We start from the raw sequence: 18,211 nt of genomic DNA on the forward strand, positions 1-18,211 counted from the left end.
ACCAGTATGAATCCATATCTGATTCCTCAGATGATCACATGCATTCATCCGAGTCTCCATTGAATGGTTTATCACCAGTATGAATCCTGGCTAACAGAAGCCCAAGGTGGGAACACCCCCCCCCCCCCCCCTACACAAATCCTACAGAGGGCCATCCCTTTAAAAAAAAAATCTAAAGCTGTGAAGGCCACACATGCGCATTCGTATTTCCCGCGTATAGGAACTCGTGACCTAACGGTGGCGTCACCTGTTATTACTAGAAGAACTCCGACATCTCTCCATGTGTACATCGAGGATGTAACAAATCGCGTCCTTTGGATGGTTCCGGTCATCCAATAATTGGTTGTCCTCCTAATCCGATGAAAAATATATCACTGAGACAATTAGTAAGCTCAAAAAATATAATTGAAATAATGTACAGCTAAAGTTAATTATTAATCAGTACGATATGGAGTTAATTATTTTCTCATGGTTCATGACAAAATTCCTACTTCAATAGTTACACATGATTTTTAAGTGGGAGACAAACCAAACACAAGAATGGCAGAAAACCACGTGACTCAATTACGTCCATCCCAAGTAATCAACAAGAAGAAGCCATTTTGAATCATTTACTCTGTGAAGTCGGACTATTCGTACCGTTTTTCGTTCCTTCCTAGACTTATACAAACTGTAAATACACATGTGAATATTCCTAAGGATGTATTCCTCTTGGTGGTGTGCCACCCTTGTGGGTGCCGTGTGTCTAAGCCTTGTTTCAACCACATCGGGTGAGTAACCACGAAATCATGAAAATCTATGTCTGAAGACAGTGCAAGCAAAGCAGTGTTGTGAAATTTCTGTCTGTCAGTTTTGCCAACCCGGATACAGACCCTTCCAAAACCCTCCTTTCCTCTCTTGTGGGTCAGTTATCTCGCAATATGTGCCTTGTTTTGATATAAATTGATTCTTTCAGTTTTGTCGATCTCTGTTTCGTTTAAACAGTGTTTTAGTGAGCCGGAAATGGTTAGGATTGAAGGAAAATTTTGGAGTTCTTGTTGCTGTGGATGCTGTGTATGGAGATGGGAGAATGGATGTGAAAGGTTTTACAAGTACTTGGGAATTAATCTGTTCAGACATGTCTATATCATGATGTTTAAGGTCATCACAAGTTCGTCTCGCATTTTATGAAGAACTTTTGACTTTGAGCTTGTCCAAAAAAGTCCGAAGAAATCCGTGAATGGAAGTGAAACTAAAGTTAAACAGGATGAGGAAAACTCCCAACTCAAGCCAGATTAACGAAATGGATGAATCACTGTAATGGTGATGGAAATAAGTAGGGAAACATTCTGCTGCTCGAAGATCAGAAAACCCTTAACCAGGGAACAAATCTGGCAGCAACATGTCAAAAATAATTTGTCAGCAAAGTCTTCATCCATGCTGGCAAATTCGGCTACTCCTTAGACCTTAGAACTAGAAGCATAGTTAGATCTGATGGATGGAGGAAAAAATATCTATTCCAACTGATCCACTGATGAAAACCTGTCCTGTCACAACCAAGCAGATTGAGATGTCACAACCAGCTCATGAGTTACCATTGGTATATTCACAACCACCTAAGATTTCTGTCATGGGTCTTCAGTCCATCCTCAGCCAGGGCAGTGATGATATTGAGGCAGTTAAGTCCTGTATTGTGGTGTGTCCATCTATTCTTCAATGTATGGTTCATGATGTAAGTGTTGTGGACTGTTCTGTGTGTGTTCAGTTGAATTGATCAAACACTACCGGGTACAATAAACCTTGTGAATGTGAGTCAAAACTTAATTAGGGGTAATAATTCTTGATGTTAAGGATGAGCTGTGAAACATGTTTTGCAGAGACCTATCTGTTTGGACCAGAAGTAGTCCAATTCTAAGTTCTAAAGCTCATTGTTTGTGGATCTATGTCTGTGTCCTGTACAATGTGTGTAGGCCAGCTTATGATTATTTTTGAAAAGGAGTGTTGTCGTGAGTACTGCCTGCCCTTATCCCGGACTTGTTGACATGACAGAGTACACACTTCTGACAACTTTCTTTGCTTTACACCTCAACACATCCTGGATAAAAGTTATGGTGTGTTTTATGCAAATTTGTTGTGAAGTGCTATTTTTGTTCCATGAAGATCATGACATGTCGTGTAGTTCCGAAAATTAGTAAAATCACTGTGGTAAGTGGGCGTGGAGATTAGTTCTAGCTCAGAAAATAGAATATTAATGTGACAAATGTTTGCTCTGTATGGATTCCTTGCTTGTTATCTTTTTGTCTTTCCATGTAAAAAATCAACCATCACAACATTGTGATCTATTCTGTTACAATGTACATGACTGCATGTAATCTTCTTAGTGGTACTCCAGGCGTTCAGTAATCAGTTTCCCTTGGTTGGCTCTCTCTGATCTCTGCCTTGTCTTGAACAAAATAAGCACGCGCAAATGTTGTCAATTGGGAATTGAGAAAATTGCATTGGTACATGTATAAAAGGTACCTTGAGCTTTCAAGAAAAAAACATCAATTCAATTCATTAGTGATCAGTAGTTTGGGAGTATTATTCATGTTTTACAGTTACACCAGTTTGATGTAATGAAAATCCAGTGTGTTGGCAATTCCGATGATTAATGGCTTATGCTATACATGTACATTCATTCCATACACCGTAATTCCACTAAAAGATGAGGCAGGTGAAATTTCCTAATAAGTACAGCACATTTTCTAGTTAAACGCGTCATTGTCACTGATACTTGAGACATGTATGGCATTTTGTCTTCTAAATTATGTAGCGCATGGATAGGGAGTGCGTTGCCATGGTAACCTGCTGTCTATCTCTTCCGTCTCATGGCTGGTGATAGTGCAAACTCACAAAATAGCAAATGTCTGCGATATTTGGTAATGTTTGGTAATTAAAAGTCTTTAGTCCAGTCATACCGATACTCAAACTTGTAACTAATGTTTTAATGAAGCAACAAACAATCACAAAGGTTAAAAGGTAGAGCCATTTCAAAATGTTCGGTTAAATGAGAAATACTTTTTTTGTAAGAGAAAAAGGTATGATGTAGTGGCTGTCCTGCAAACATCACTTCTAATGACAAATTGTTTTTGAAGTACATGTAATTGGCCTGTTTCTTGGCTAAAGTATCGGAAGAAGTAACACTCTGCGTGCCTGGATTATACTTACTTGTCACTGTAAACCAGACAAAATATTCAAAGAACGCTTATCTGAGCTTTTTCTCCGTCTCAGACATGGCCGGATGAAGTACATGGTGACAATGACATGATTGACACACAATATAGCGAAGTGCTCTATTCCAAATGAAGACCTCTTCAACAAATTGTTGCCAACATGCCCGCCGAGATTGGCGCAGAAATTTTTGAAAAGATGCATCCGATCTATGTAGAGCTAACTCGGGGCGAATCAGAGTCAACATAAGACTAAGAGAAGCGAGATAATTCAGTCAGATTTAGAATTTTTCCTTTTTTATGCAATTTGTTGATGGAAACTACTTATGTAGAATAGGAGGTGACTGGGTATACTACAGCTGGCCGGGTAATATTGCCCTTGATAATACCAATGGTCCTTAAAGTGCATTGACACTATGTTTGTATTTGGTCTTTACTCAAGCCGTTGAAAATATCGAAAGCCAAAGTTAATCAATAGATAAATTGTATTCGCCCCATTGTTCCAAATTATATCCGCCATTAATGGTGAGTACCAGGATGTTTCCCATTGAGCAATATATATTACCTGTACATGTGCTAAAGTTCAATGCAGCCAACAATAGGAGAACTTCGATCTTGGGTGATTTCAGACATAATGACACGCGTAATGACACAGAATTGACAAAAACTTTGGAATAATTTGCCAATTGGCCCAATTACAAATGAATTATATGTTCTCAATTATTGTTATGCATGTTCTCGCGATCTCATGATCGCAAATTGCTCGAAATTCGTATTTTTGGGGTGTAGTTCTGTTCATTGGGTACTTTTTACATGTACATGTAGGTTGGTTAATACATGTAATAGCCATCGGAATTTTCTCTTGATTGTGGTTTGAGGTACGGTGCATGTAATTGTTTTGCTAAAAACTGACGACTTCTAATTTGGACAATGAAAGATAAAAAGTCTTTTGCAATGATTGCCAATATAGACGTGTGGGGTCTGATATATATTTTATGGTGATATTGTGGCTAAAAAAGGAAATTTCAACCTTCAACGGAACTTCGTTGAGATGTTTTCAAATAAACATCAACAATATGCTCAACAAACATGAATATGAAAGAGTTCCCTGCAAAACAAACATTTCGAAATTCTACCCTCATAGTTTGAAATCTGTATTCAGATTTCTGACAACACCCAAGGGCCTTGGTTTGAAATATAAATCATTATTTGCAAAATACATTCTGTATTCCTCCAGGCTTCTAAAAATGTCGTTTGTATCATGTTCTATTTTTGTTTTCGCACGCCATTAAATGAGCCTTAACGACATCCGGTATACAGAATATACATAAACATTCACAGCGTCACATGCCCGTCACTGCTCTTTACCATGTAGCGGTATTGTTAGCATGGGAAACCTTAGCCCCGTTAGATCAATAGTTAGCCTGGATGTTGCCATTTAGACATCAAAGATGATGTAGGCTACCGTTGTCATGGCTATGAGAAATATCACGTCAACCAACCTGATGCGTTGAGAGCTATCTGAACGCAGCATCTATTTTCGTCAACACGGTAATTGTACGAAGTCCTGATGGCTTGTTGTCTTTGCGCTTGCGTATTGCACAAATACAAGTTCGCTAGTGCTGAAAATCGAAGGCATATTGTCAGTATAAAAACAATGTATTGCGCAGTGAATTTCTTGGTTGAACGAACCCTTTGATGGGTAGAATTAACTTGATGAAAAATCATCAAAGATCTTGACATCAGTACCCAGAAAATAAAAGCTAACTGCAGAGCTATATAAACTGGAAATGTTTGACAAACGGCAACTGGAATATAATTTTTTAAAAACCTTCCAACAAAATCGGAAAATGTCAAATCTTTCACAAGAGTTGTATGATCCCTTGTAAAAATTGTCTGTTGACAATTTTGGTCAGCAGATTTCCTTCTTGGACACGGCCGAATGAGCTAAGGTCAAGGACAGAGTGTGTTGCTTTGTCTGTTTCATATAAGCCTTCATCCTCGCACGCATCCCAATTGCTTCCTGCAACAACTCCACATTGCTGCAGCATGCTCTTGCTAACAGAAAAATGTGCGCTATTCAAAAAAGTTCTCTATCTACTGACTGAGAAATCGTATGGGAGTTGGATTCATTGCACCAGTCATCCGCACACAGGTGAATATGCAGAAGCCAGCATGGCTGATTGCAAAAATTAACCTTTCCAGATTTGTTTGGTGCATTGAAGGAAAGTGGCATTCCAAGACCAAGGTTTCAGCAGCAGATCGTAGTACTTGCAAATCCCATCGTACTAAAGCATGGCGGTTTCTAACAGCATCCTCATCTCGAAATGCTGGGAGGAATTGGATTGAGTCTTCCCTTGGCTCCATCAACAGTTTTCGTTTGCAGAGAACTTTCAAATCCCCAAGCAGCTTTGCTGATTGCAAACAGTGGTCTAGTCATGGAACTTTTGAGTGGTTCTTCCTGGCATCCATCAACGGTTTTCATTTCCATGCAGCTTTCAGCGGCTTATATTGCTACAAAAACTTAAGATCACTTCCATCTCCCACTCGCCAAGCTAGAATCTGCTATTCGATTCATCCGGAGACTCCATCTTGTCTATCCTTTATAATCCTCACCCAGTATTTGCCAAAATCCTGTTGTTTACATATCAAGCCAACTTCTAGAGCAGCAGAAGCTACGATGCAATCCATTCCTATTGGAAAACCTTTGAAAATCTACGCAAAATGAATTGGCATTCTGGCAAACGTTAGTTGAAATGATCTCTGGTTTATAAAGAACCCAAGGGTTTCCTCGCAACTCCTAATGAGTGTTTTTGGCAAAAAGCCCTCTCGCCAGGAAGGCTGAAGCTATTATCTCGATACTTTGATTTAGTTATGCCGGGCTCAGATCCACCTGTTCTGACCATGTGAGCCCATAGGCAACGAAAAGATGATTGGATCTACTGCAATGTCTGAGTGAGTGGTCGGGGAAATGAGGCGATGAATTCCGCTTGCAGCAGTGGTTTGCCTGCGATTGGTTCTTCTGTTCGTGAAAGTCAGTGTTACTTCTGAGTAACCTTGGAGCAAATGAGGAACGGAGTACCGGTATTCTTGCTTTGAAATTATGTTGCTCTCCTAAAAGCCTTTGGCGTTATTTGGTAATTTGGCAATTATATGGTGGGGAACGTTGCCTGGCATTTTGATCTCTTCAGTCAAATTGCAACAGTGTGTTCAGAAAGTACTTCATTAGCTGGCCTTTTGCCTGGGAAATTGTATAAATCTTCCAGACTATCTAGACTGTGTCTGCCCTTGAATTGCCAAGACTGAATTTATTCACCTGGCCCCGAGAGAGGCCCGTTCGGAACAGAAACACACCAAATATTCAGTGGTTTCATGTTGTCGATCCACATGGGTCTCAGAATCTGCTGTTTGGCATTATGATTTTAAAAATCCGGGCAAGCTGGCGTTCCATTGAGTCTGTAATGGTCAGTATTCAGGTGATGTTATCCTTCCAGAGCAAACCCCTAAGGATGTTGTGGTGGAAAGAAATTGAACAGAATCTTAAAAGCTATCGCAAAAGTGCTCGTGGCCCTCTTTGGGTTTGCCATGTCACATCCAACTTGGTGAAACTCCAGGGTTTTTCTCCCACCAGATCAGTTTAATTGGCCAATGATAAAGATTGCATCCTAACTGATAAAAAGTGCTTTGCTATCAAAAAAGAACCTGGTGGATTCTCTTTGAGTTGACTCATCACTGACCTTCTGTTGGTGTACTCACTGGGAATTCTCCAATTTCTTGAGTTACAAATTGGATGTAGACAACTAGCAAAGGGAGATGTAATCATGACCTACATGGATGGTAGTCTAGGCTGATAGAGGATAAAGAAATGAGGGAATATTAGCTGTGAGTAAAGCAAGCCGGTACTAGTTGGTACAGACCCTGACCCCATAAACTGAGAAAAATTCGAAATCTCCACCGCAAGACGCGCTCATCTGGAAAGAGGCAAATTGTGCAGTAAGGTTGAAAATCACATTCACTGTTAGTGTCATAATGAAAAAAATAATCTGTTCTAGAAGACTGGTAGCAGACATTTATAAAAAGGTCATCTGCTGAGAGAATCAGATTGATGACAGTTCGATCCGGCATTATTTGCAAATGATTGGTATTCCCACACCTCTCCGTTTATCAGCCATCAAACTTGGAGCCAAATCAACCAGTGCAAGCTTGCTGTACCGCCGTATCATATCTCTGCCAAGACAGAAACCTTCACGGAATATTGATGGTCTTCGGGACGTCTGCATACCGCATTATGTCCATATCAGATTCTGCATGTTTTAGCGGTCTCATTTGGTGACGGATTATTCCGATCTCATTCTATTATTTGGTCCACCGCTTTGCTCTCGTCGTCGGTGATTTTCTCTTCGACCTGATTTGCTTCAGTTGAATTTAGACGGGGTTGAACTCTTTAGTTGAAGAGTATGATCTGGGGGCGTGAGAAGAAATGTGTACTGGAGATATGATTCTCTCCTGTGGGGTTTCTCACGGGAGCTTAGCGGGAGTGACTGACGTCATTCATGAATTTAGGTTGAGCCAGGGGAGTTATGGATCACTCCCGCAGAGGGTTTACGTGCTCTAATCAGGACACCAGTTCTGGTCACTAATTAGTTCGATTCCTCTCATATTGACCTCTCTTATCTGGACACCTCTCTATTGAGGAGAGAACTTATCAGTCCGGAGGATGACCTTAATAAGGAGGTTCTTCTTTAGCTCCTGCAATTTTCGTTTTTTCTTGCATACCTGGACTTTTGCTGTTTTCTGCTGGAGTGGGGATAAAAAGATATTGAAACTGAGTGCCCTATGCCTCTTGGTGTCTGAGATTTTATGTATGTGAACAACCTGACGGTACATGTTCAACACCCCCATCAACCAATTTCAAGTTTGACCTTGCGTTTCGCGACGCTCTGTATAAATCCTAACCTTGTTGCCCTTCAATCTACCTCTTCTTAGCCATCCAGTAAGAATAAATTGAAAGCAATCATGCCGTTACCGTCAGACGACTGCTTGCGGTCATGGTCATCCTTTGTGACATTCATCACACGAAGTTTGCTCCTTGTGGCAGTCCAAGCATCAGTAATGATCAGTGACCACCAATTGCCTTCGTTTACGGAAGGGAAATTAGATTCGTTCGATGTCAGGTCGACTGTCTTTTCACAAAGCATCGGAGTAACTTCTTCATTCTTGTGACAAGGCATATTGCTTTTTGATCTCAGCCGGTTTCTGCCAAAGCCGTTACACTTACATACTGAGACGGTTTCAAGCAAGTCTGCATCGTCCATTGAGGGAACTACATGTAGCCTCCTCCTTCAGTGCCAATTTTTAACCATCATGGCGACCACTGAACCAGCGATTGGCCCGTGGGGCAATTGTGTAAAGGGCCTCGAGGCAGTTCTTGTTTTGTGATGACAGACATTTGAAGGAGAGTGAAGGAAGGCCATGTGCCTTGTTCTAAACGTTTTTACTGCATACTGATTTGAAGCTCTTGCTTAAATGGGAACTGATGGGGCAAACTCAAGAAAAGTTTGCCCGAGGACTGCTCCTGCCCATGTTCAAGCAAATTGTTATACGCAAAGCACAAGTCCACTCAACATGACTCAAACTACATTTTCGTACTGGGTCAAGTACATCTTCACGTCTGCTTCCTTACCTTTCATATTTTGGGGACGGAAACGAGAAATTTACTGCGCAGTTCATTCAATACCTCGAATAGTCGCACGATTTGACGAGGTGTGCTTGACTGCTCATCTCGGGCACTCACAGATTGCTTGAGGACAAGATGCCGGCAGACGGATACATCTCTTTGTTTGGGACAGGATGTCTTTGTCATGCCACAGGATGCCTTTCTGACATTTAACAGGAGATGTTTTGGGACAGGTTTTTCACCTTTAGAAAAGTTATATAAAATCGTCTGGTGAGCTGTTTATGGTCTGTTTGGATCACTTTACACAGACTCTTTTGTGATGATTTTATGAGAGTCGTCTCCTCAGTTGACCTACCTGATGTTCTGTGGAATCATTACAATAAGAAACACATAAAAAGCACATTTGCAAAGAATTGTAAAATGGTCTTTGGCATTTAGGGCCCAAAATGTCCACAAAGCTGTCTCAAAAGCTACATATTGTATCTGGGGTTCCCAGCCAAGCCAGACTGGTGGAATGCCTTTGGTACCGACTTTCTGGCATTGTGATCTGCTGGAATAGTGTTAGTGAATACAGATGCAACTGTCATTTGCAGTTACATATAGATTTTTAGCCTTGCTTGTAATTTTCAATCATTGACATTAGATGTTGTTATTTGTACAACCAAGCGAAACTCCCTGGCAGACAGTGGTAAAATGAGACATTCAATACCTAATTACATAAAACACGTCTTTAGTTGCTGGGCAATTGGAGCCTAAGACTTCACCATTACTTCTCTCCCTACATCAGCCCTGCAACTAAGGGTTAACCAACACAGCTTGCCAAGCCATATCCATACAAGATGACTAGTTCTCTTGCCAGTCTTCGCGCTAATTCATTCCGCGCAAAATCAATATGGCTGCACGTTAGCTACATACGCTGTGATACCGTTTCTGGTCCTTCGAGTCTTGTACCGGTAAACCTCGCGTTTACGACTCCCTTGTGGAAGTTGGCGCGTTCTGGAAGAGGTTTTGAAATTAGAGGTCTATTCATCAGCAATGGTCAGTTTCAGTTGAGATTCGTGCATGTTATTTCTGGTATCCTGAGAGAAGTGTGTGGGCTTAAAACAAGGGTGTCGTTACATCCTGTCATGCATCTGTTATTCCCGCTACGACCTTTCCCAGGAAAATACCAGGATGTTGCCGATGTTTTTCGTGATGTTTGTGCCATTGTTGGCAAAATAATGCAGCGTCTGAATGTGATTACTTGCGGGTTTTCCTCGCTGCGATTCTCAGTTTTCCTGGATTGTTTGGTAATGGTCTAGTTATTGGTTTTGGCATGGAAAGCTTTCTTTGCAATTGAAGAACTTTATTAGAAATAAATGAGTTATCACTCTCAAAGATGAATTATTTCTTCATTTAATTGCGTGCGTTCAGAATGGTTTGCGCAGATGTTGTTGTGATGAGTTTCTATTGCGCGGAGTTGCAGAAGACACCTTTTGTAATGATGTGAAAAGGTGGAAAATGTCAGTTTGAAAAAAAAATCTCTTCATCTTCCCATATACTGCCTAGCCGCAACCATGAGGACAGTTCTCGGTTCAAAAACAAAGCTGAAATATTTTTCTTTTAACACCTTCTATGAAAGTCTCTTTGAATTCATTTTGAAGACTTTTGGATCTGCAATATCTGAAGAAATTTCCAATATTGGGGTTCTGGTATCATCTGCAGTAGAAATTTCAAAGTTCACATCCCTTCCGCGTATATGCGTTGGCTAAAAGTGGATCCCTTTTGATCTCACTTCCCGAAGAAATATTTATAGAAAAACGGAAGAAAACACACAATGGTTATGATATACAGTGGAACCTCCCTTGGCTTTAGCAGACACCTCTCTATAAGGGACAACCTTTCTATTAAGGACACTAGTTTTGGTCCCAAGTTGGATGTTTACACTTTGCGCACATGTTACGTTTTGTGCATGACGCTCAAATTGCAGTCATTGCATGTTTTGTTCCCCGCTAAATCATTTTAGAATTGAAAAACGATTTCCCCATACAGACGCCTTTTCGAATGCTCACAAATCTCTTATTAATTGCTTTCTTGCCTCCTCTCTTTGCAGAACCTAACGCCTTCTCACCAGTGCTAATAAATAACGGAGAAGCTGTCCAGACGTATCATGGCGTCATTTCAGAAAATCAGGAAACGGTGACGTTAAGCCCACCACTTTTTGCCAGCGATAGTGATAAATTAGGAGGGGCAAGTAAGTATGAAATTCCCCAACCTCCACAGCAATGTGTGTCGCCCTTTCGTACTGAAGATATGATGACAACTTTTGAGCAAAAGGTGGGGCTGCATCATTTTGCAGGTTGCAATGCAAGTCCTTCGGTAATTTACAACTACAGGTATTTTATGGGGTTCGAATGAGTGAAACGATATTGATTTCAAAATTGCTCGCCTCATCATTGGACTTCTGCCCGAGCAAAGTTGAATTCTAGCATTGTAATTGTACAAAGATTCACAAGTAGAAAATCAGTGAACATTTGCCTCTCTCGACGAAGTTTGTGTTGGTGTTATCATATGACTCATAGTTTATCAAAGCATGGAGGCGATTGGTTTTTTAGGGGAGATAATAATAGTTATTAGTCATTGACTAAACATGTTGTACATTGGACCAGGCAGGTGTACCAATAAAGTCCAAATGTATCTTGATAAAACACTCGATCATTTGTCATAATTCATTTGCACCTGAGGCGTTAGGTCAAAGGTGATTTTCAAATTGAAACAAATCAATACCTAACAAAAACAATCATGCGTTCCAAAGTTTGAATCAGATGCTCAAGTACATGTAGCCTCAGAGATTGTAGTGTTTGATAAAGATTTCGGGGTGTAATCTGTGGCCATTTTGGGCCGGAGAAATCAGAGAAATTAAAGGGAGTCAATGTAACTCTTAACTTATGGCCACTCCTGGCCATCCTGAAGAAGACTGCTATGTTGCTGGTTTGTGGGGGGGGGGGGTGTTTAAGGGCTAACAATCTTCTGCAGTAATCATCCTCGAAAACGTATCAGACGTTCTTTCTTTGTCTTTTCAGAGTTTATTTGTGGATACAAATTATTCCGGTTGGATGACCAACATATTCCGTTTGGAGTGGAGTTGAAAAATCACACCAGCGGTGAAGCGTACTTAGTTTTGAATCCCAAAGAAAAATTAGATTTTGAAAAACGGCAAAACTATGCCTTCAGTATAGTAGCATACGATTGCGGATCTCCCGAACTGCAGTCAGACAGGTAAGTCACATTTTATACCCAACCATCCGCCATGGGACGTCCCTGCAACCCAAAAAAACCTTGCAGCATGCCAACATCCTAGTCCATCATTCAGCTTTCGTTTGATGAACGAAGCCGGATGATCAATCCACTTGGCTGATCGATAACGCTCCAAATAGCATTTTTTCTCGCCGCCATTTTTCTTCTGCGAGTAACTAATTGGATTATTTGCGCTAATGACGCTTCGAAGGAGCCATTGTTGCGTGCCAAGCAGGAAGTGATGCTAGGCGCTGTTTTCGTTATTGCAATTAATTGAATATGGGGGTGTATAGCGTGCGTCTTTGGTGAAAAAAAGTCTGTTGCAGTAAACAATTACAGACTTTTATCAGCACTTCTGCAATTTTCTTATTTGTTTGGTTCACGTCTTATGTAGACTTTTACTTGTACCGATATAAACAGTTACAAGAGTTACACAAGTTATTCATATTGTTCTTTGCATTGTTCTGGCCACTTTCTGTCTCTAAGAGGTTTTTGATTGTCAATTGCTGTGTGCAAAGTATCAGAATTGTTTATATTTACGAACGAGATTGTGGTGTCTTGTTTCGAAAATAGAAATCTGTCCAAAATTGTTCACCGAATTTTCGTCCTTTCAATTTCAGTGCACGCGTTCACATCAGGGTACTGGAAGTAGCGCGGCCATCGTGGGAAAGAGAGTCATATTTCGCTAAAATTGAGGAGGGCCCTCATGCGGAACCCCTCCTCAAGGTGACTGCATCAGAGACGAGGACGGCCGAACAGAACAAGATCTGCAGCTACAAAGTTATAACGCCAAATGTTCCTTTCGAGGTCGACAACCAAGGTAGGTTCATTATTAAGGTAGTTTGAGGTTTGGCGCACACCGGCAAGAAAATGCTCTACCAAGAGTAGAGTTCATCTGAGTTTCCACGCGGCCATGTAATTAGATCAAATTGGCGATGTTGAAGTCAACAGTAACCTGGTAATCACATCTAAGGTAGCTTCTTCCTCTGCTTGACGCTTGGCCACCTAGTTGGGAAAGGATTTGTACCTAGCCTGTTCTTTGCTGGTTTATCAACACGATCTATATTGATTGAATGAAGAATTCTAAGGAGCCCATCATGTTTTATTAATCCTGCAAATCTGCTTTGTACCCGTATGTTCTTTTATACCTTTTAAACGGAGTTCTTTTCTATGAAGGTAGAAAACGCTATATGGGTGGTTTACGAAGGTTTTGTAAGGCTTCAGGCATTTCAGAATAACACTGACAGTGAAAGATATACAGTCTCACCGATCAATGACCTAAATTAGTCCAAGTGGGTTCCTACCATATTCTTAGTTAATGTGTCGTGTGCTAATAAAGGAAGCATAGTAGCCAGATATCCGCCATTTTGAATCCACCTGCTAAGTCTGTTGCGATACCATAATCATTCTTTCTTCAGTTGGTGTCTTTGAGTCCGGATGTAGCTCTTCAATATCCTGCTATGCCACTAACGGGCTACTACCCAGTTCTCTGTCACTTTCATGCCCTCTCGCTGAATCTATATTGGAGCTAAATGCTAATACCATTAGCGGCATTGATTTATACTATTGATCAGATAGCTTGAGATGTTGGTAATCAATTGGAGTCTGCAGGGGACACCCAGCGCCCCCTATAACGCACGCAAAGATGGATGTATAGACGAGGCCATCCTCAACCTTTACATCCCCTTACTGCATGTATTTGGGAGGGAGTTGAACTTGAAGTATCTGAGAGTAAATTGTCAATGGAAGTGACTGCCAGAATAAGTTCAAAGCTCGCATTATATGTGGATATTGGCCCTTGGGGTCAGGTCAGACAAAGAAATAGCATAATAAGTTTAATCTATTTGTACACTGAAGCAAGTGCGTTCAACTTGCAACCATTTTCTTCACCTTACCGTATGTATATCTATCGATCATCGCTAGTGAATAACGCCCTGTAAGCAGATATATGATCAATACTCTATTGGATTCCGATAACTAAATCAATCGGACTGAACAATACGTAGATCCTCCGGGAAATTTTACCCAATTTTACGTCATATCACTGGGGAATACCGTCAGAAGCTTAAAATAGTACACGATTGACGGGGATTCCCTTTGAGGGAAGAGTTATGATGTCAATGTGTGGGAAATATGGACAGAATCCTTACGCAGTGTCTGACTCACAGGAAAGACCGGACATTGGTAATTTCCAATCGTTGGTGGTGGATTGATCGTACAGAACAGAGTATGATTGACTTTGCAAATTGTTGGATTATCTTTTGAAATATAAGATATTGAGTTAAAAGGCAATGAGCCCAGTGGGATTTGTTGAGGTTTGCGCACAGATTTCTTGTGTATGAGAAGTTTAAGGGAAATCAGTTGCCTCTATATGGTGACTTATCAAGTTTTTCAATATGGCTTCCATCGAGTTGAAAATTTCCTTGAATTGCATGTGCTCTTCAGAAAGTCGTCACGAAATTTCAGTTTCAGTGATTTAGTTCGGAGATTTTGGTCGAGAAACCAATAAGAGACATGCAATTCCAGTCAATAAGCGGAAGACTTTAATGGGCCGAGTTAACTCTGTTAGATTTTCCTCAAAGGCCCCAAGCATGATTAGACATGCCCTTGCGTGACAAAACCTTCCTGGCTAGACGGATTGGGTACATGCAAATAGTCTTTATCGAATCGGCTGATCTATCTATGCTTTATTGGTTTCAAAGTGCCTACGTTTGTATACAAGCCTACACGCTTCCCCTATTTCCGGCCAAAATAATCCTTTTTAAATTGAATTCAGAAACCTTTCATTCACTTTAAGACACGTTTTTGTGATAAAATTAACAAAGATTGTCTGAAGTGACAGAACGCGATAGGACATAATCATCAGGAAACGTTCCTTAGGGATACAAATCTGCTTACTGAGGTTTTTCGGGAAACCTCCCCATCAAAATGGCACCAAAAATACCATTCAATTAGTATACTAGATCATAAAGAATAAGTTTTTAATCCGTGTAGTTTAAAAACCTGTTTGTTCCATGCTGGTTGTGGCAATTTGCCGCCAATATCTATCCGGTGTTTGACGGGGCCTGATTCATGGTAATGGATTGCTCAAACATTGCACAACGACGGAGCAATATTCGATTTTAGCACAACTTAATCAATTAGGAAACCTCATTAGAGTATGTTATGATGTCAGAGGTTTTAACCCTTTCTTGGCTACGTGTGATGTCAACGACGCAATGTCGCTCTGAGCTTGGTAGGTTGAGACGGACTGGTTGTTCATTTCACAGTCGTCTGTCTCCTGTTATAAATCAGTGCTCATCTATTTCTTCATTATCTCTTATTATCATTTAGGCTCATCCTCTGTGTGACATCTGCCTCGTTTTGCTCTGACAAGTCATGGGACCGTGCTTGCTGAGTCTTGACAACCAAAGTCATGAAGTCCAAAGAGAGGATGGGGCAGTTCACAGAGTGATAGTTTCACTGTCAAGAAATTGTTGGTTTGACTCCATGCAGCGTCACAGTTTATGTGGGGATGGGCCTTTGGGGAAAGGTCAGACAAAGAAGCGTTCAATCAGAAGGGGTTGGGCTGACAGGGATCATGTGAAAGAACCAAAAATGTGGGTAGAAATTGGCTAAGCATGCTGACCTTAATCCATCTGATATGGTTAATCAAACAGAGGGGTGCTAACACTAAAATCACGCGTCATTGCTGGAGATGCAATCTCCTTCATCACGAAGACAGTGAGTCTTTGATGAGGAACATCTATTCTGAGAGATGAATTTGAGAGGTGCGGAAACCATGTAAATGTCGCGAAGTTGTTTATTTTTGGCTTAAAAGGCGGGTGGAAGGTCTTGTATTGTGAGCGCTATCTATTTAATGTAGGATTATTGTTGTCCTCGTAATGATCGAACAGAGGACAAGGAAACACGTGCCGCATGTCTCAATATTCAGGGTATATTTGTCACAAAAGGATAGAAATTGGTGCAAGTATTCGCCTATTTTATGATAATTGTCAATTTCAATGTCAGTGTCCCCTATTTCATGTTACTAATGATAAAATAATGCTTTCATCAGCAGTCCAAAATTACTTGTCATGCTTGTGTATATTTGGTTCAGGGTTTCAAATTGGTTTGCTGACATTTTTCTGACTCGAAATGGGGTCAAAAGTGCCGTCACACATCCCCAAATAGTAAAACCTCTGCCGTGATAATATCGGTGAAAATTTCTCAGTGCCAGTTGTCTACTGTGAGAAATTCCGACCATAATGATGACAAAAGCTATTTTTATGGTTGAATGCCGGGCATGAAAATACCCAAATCTTGATAATAGCCAGGTTATAATTAACTTCCGAGTTTGAAGAACCCAATCCGGATGTCTGACCACGTATTTTTAGTTGTTGCACATTCTTCTAAAAACCCGTTGCAGTCGAATTGTAGACTTTTGTGCAAACTATATGCTTATAACGTTCTGACTATTCAAGTGTGCTTCTGATTTTAAAGCTCGCCACTAGTACTTGGCAGAAGAAAATCTCAACAAAAAACATTCACTCGTTATCATACTCGGAATCTTTAAATCGTTGACAAAAAATGAGCTGAAATTGAAAACTTCGTCTTCATTTCCAAATATGAATACAATATTATTGGGTAGTGTTAGCTGACAGGGCAAATCTCCAACAAATGAATTATAGTGTTATGAGTCGAAACCGATGCAGAACGTGAAACCTTGATATTGGAGAGTGCCAAAAGATACGACCAATCTCCTTAACACTAGTAGATGACAGCATGTGTTTGATTATGCATAGAAATTGACCTGCGACACTGGAGATTGCATATCAATCTCCTTTAGCCTACTCGGAATATTTTCTCGCATATAAATTCGAGCAATGGCCGCCTGATACAGAACTAATCTTGTGCGCATAAGATATGACAAATGTGACCACTCTAGAATTCATTTAGTGCCAAAAACAGATATTTATACGCAGAAGTACGAATAACTGTTTCTGACAGTCGATCATTATTTCCGGTAGGAAGTCTTGAGCGCTGTATGTGAGGTTGAGGGCCAGACAATCGGATGTGACATTAAGAGATTGGGTATGACCTGATTGGTACTGGGGGCCCCTTTGTGCGCCGCTGGTATTGCGGGGTAAATATTGATATTACATTTTGAGACGCTGTAGGATCTGACAACTGAACATGTAAGCGTATTTACAGGCTGGATGTGGCACTCCATGACTGAGAGCATCATAACCGGGAAAACGGTCGTGTAGTAGTCGAGCGTATATTTTAGTTCGGTCAAGTACGGACTCCTTTTCTAAGGGAACTGAGAGTGCCTTAGCATAGTTGTAGAGTGTCAGACTCCTTGAAGAAGTAAAATTGAGTTGGGAGATGGGGCACTAGGGCATTATTGGCTCTATAAACAATATTGGGAACGAGTAATGTAATGTATTGTAGTAGGAGGAAACCAGAGACCCCAGAGGAAACCTACCCTGTTGCAGAGAGTTGCCCTCTCTATCACATGAGTATGTGGACTGACTAGGAATCGAACCTCAGATGTGTCAGTCGCTGACGTTTCCACTGCACCACTCTGACAGTCCATGGTTGTCAAGTAATGGGCTTTGTTCCTGCTCCCCCCCAAAAAAGCAAGAGTTAATTAGCTCTGGGTAGACCTTCAGTCCCTGATGAGATGCAGCTGTGATGGAAACTTCTCTTCTCATGCATTTGGGATGGCTTGATAGAAAGCATTTCGCTATATACAGAGGGCAGAATATCATCATCATCACAACTACAGCTCCATCAATGGAGACCATGTTGTTGTAGAGTTGGCCATATAACCACCAGTTATTGATGTTTCCGTTGGAAAACATCCCATGATTCACAAAACTCTCATTCGTCATACAGATGTATGACATGTGGTGGGTGCATGATATTCAAGTATAGCTCCAGGGTTGGGGGAAGTTCCAGGGTTCGATGGCCTGTGGATTCAACTACTCTTGGTAGACTTGAACAGAAACATTGGTGACAACAAGGACTAATCATATCGTATTAGGCCATCAGCCTGATCAAAGTTGCTCACTGTTGTCTGGTAATT

General features: G+C 40.8%; 1 protein-coding gene across 4 annotated transcripts in view; it reads left to right on the plus strand.

Moving 5' to 3' along the window:
* Positions 1-582: 582 nt before the first annotated feature.
* LOC135496836 (calsyntenin-1-like) overlaps positions 583-18,211 on the plus strand; it is a 36,332-nt gene continuing 18,703 nt past the window's right edge. For all 4 annotated transcript variants that reach the window (XM_064786378.1, XM_064786380.1, XM_064786381.1 and 1 more), the window contains exons 1-4: positions 583-770; positions 10,958-11,098; positions 11,928-12,123; positions 12,762-12,961. In XM_064786378.1, coding sequence (XP_064642448.1) covers positions 701-770; positions 10,958-11,098; positions 11,928-12,123; positions 12,762-12,961 — 607 coding nt within the window. In that variant the 5' untranslated portion in view covers positions 583-700. The remainder of the gene's footprint in view (positions 771-10,957; positions 11,099-11,927; positions 12,124-12,761; positions 12,962-18,211) is intronic.

The sequence above is a fragment of the Lineus longissimus genome, chromosome 12 (genome assembly GCF_910592395.1).
Source record: "Lineus longissimus chromosome 12, tnLinLong1.2, whole genome shotgun sequence".
NCBI lineage: Eukaryota > Metazoa > Nemertea > Pilidiophora > Heteronemertea > Lineidae > Lineus > Lineus longissimus.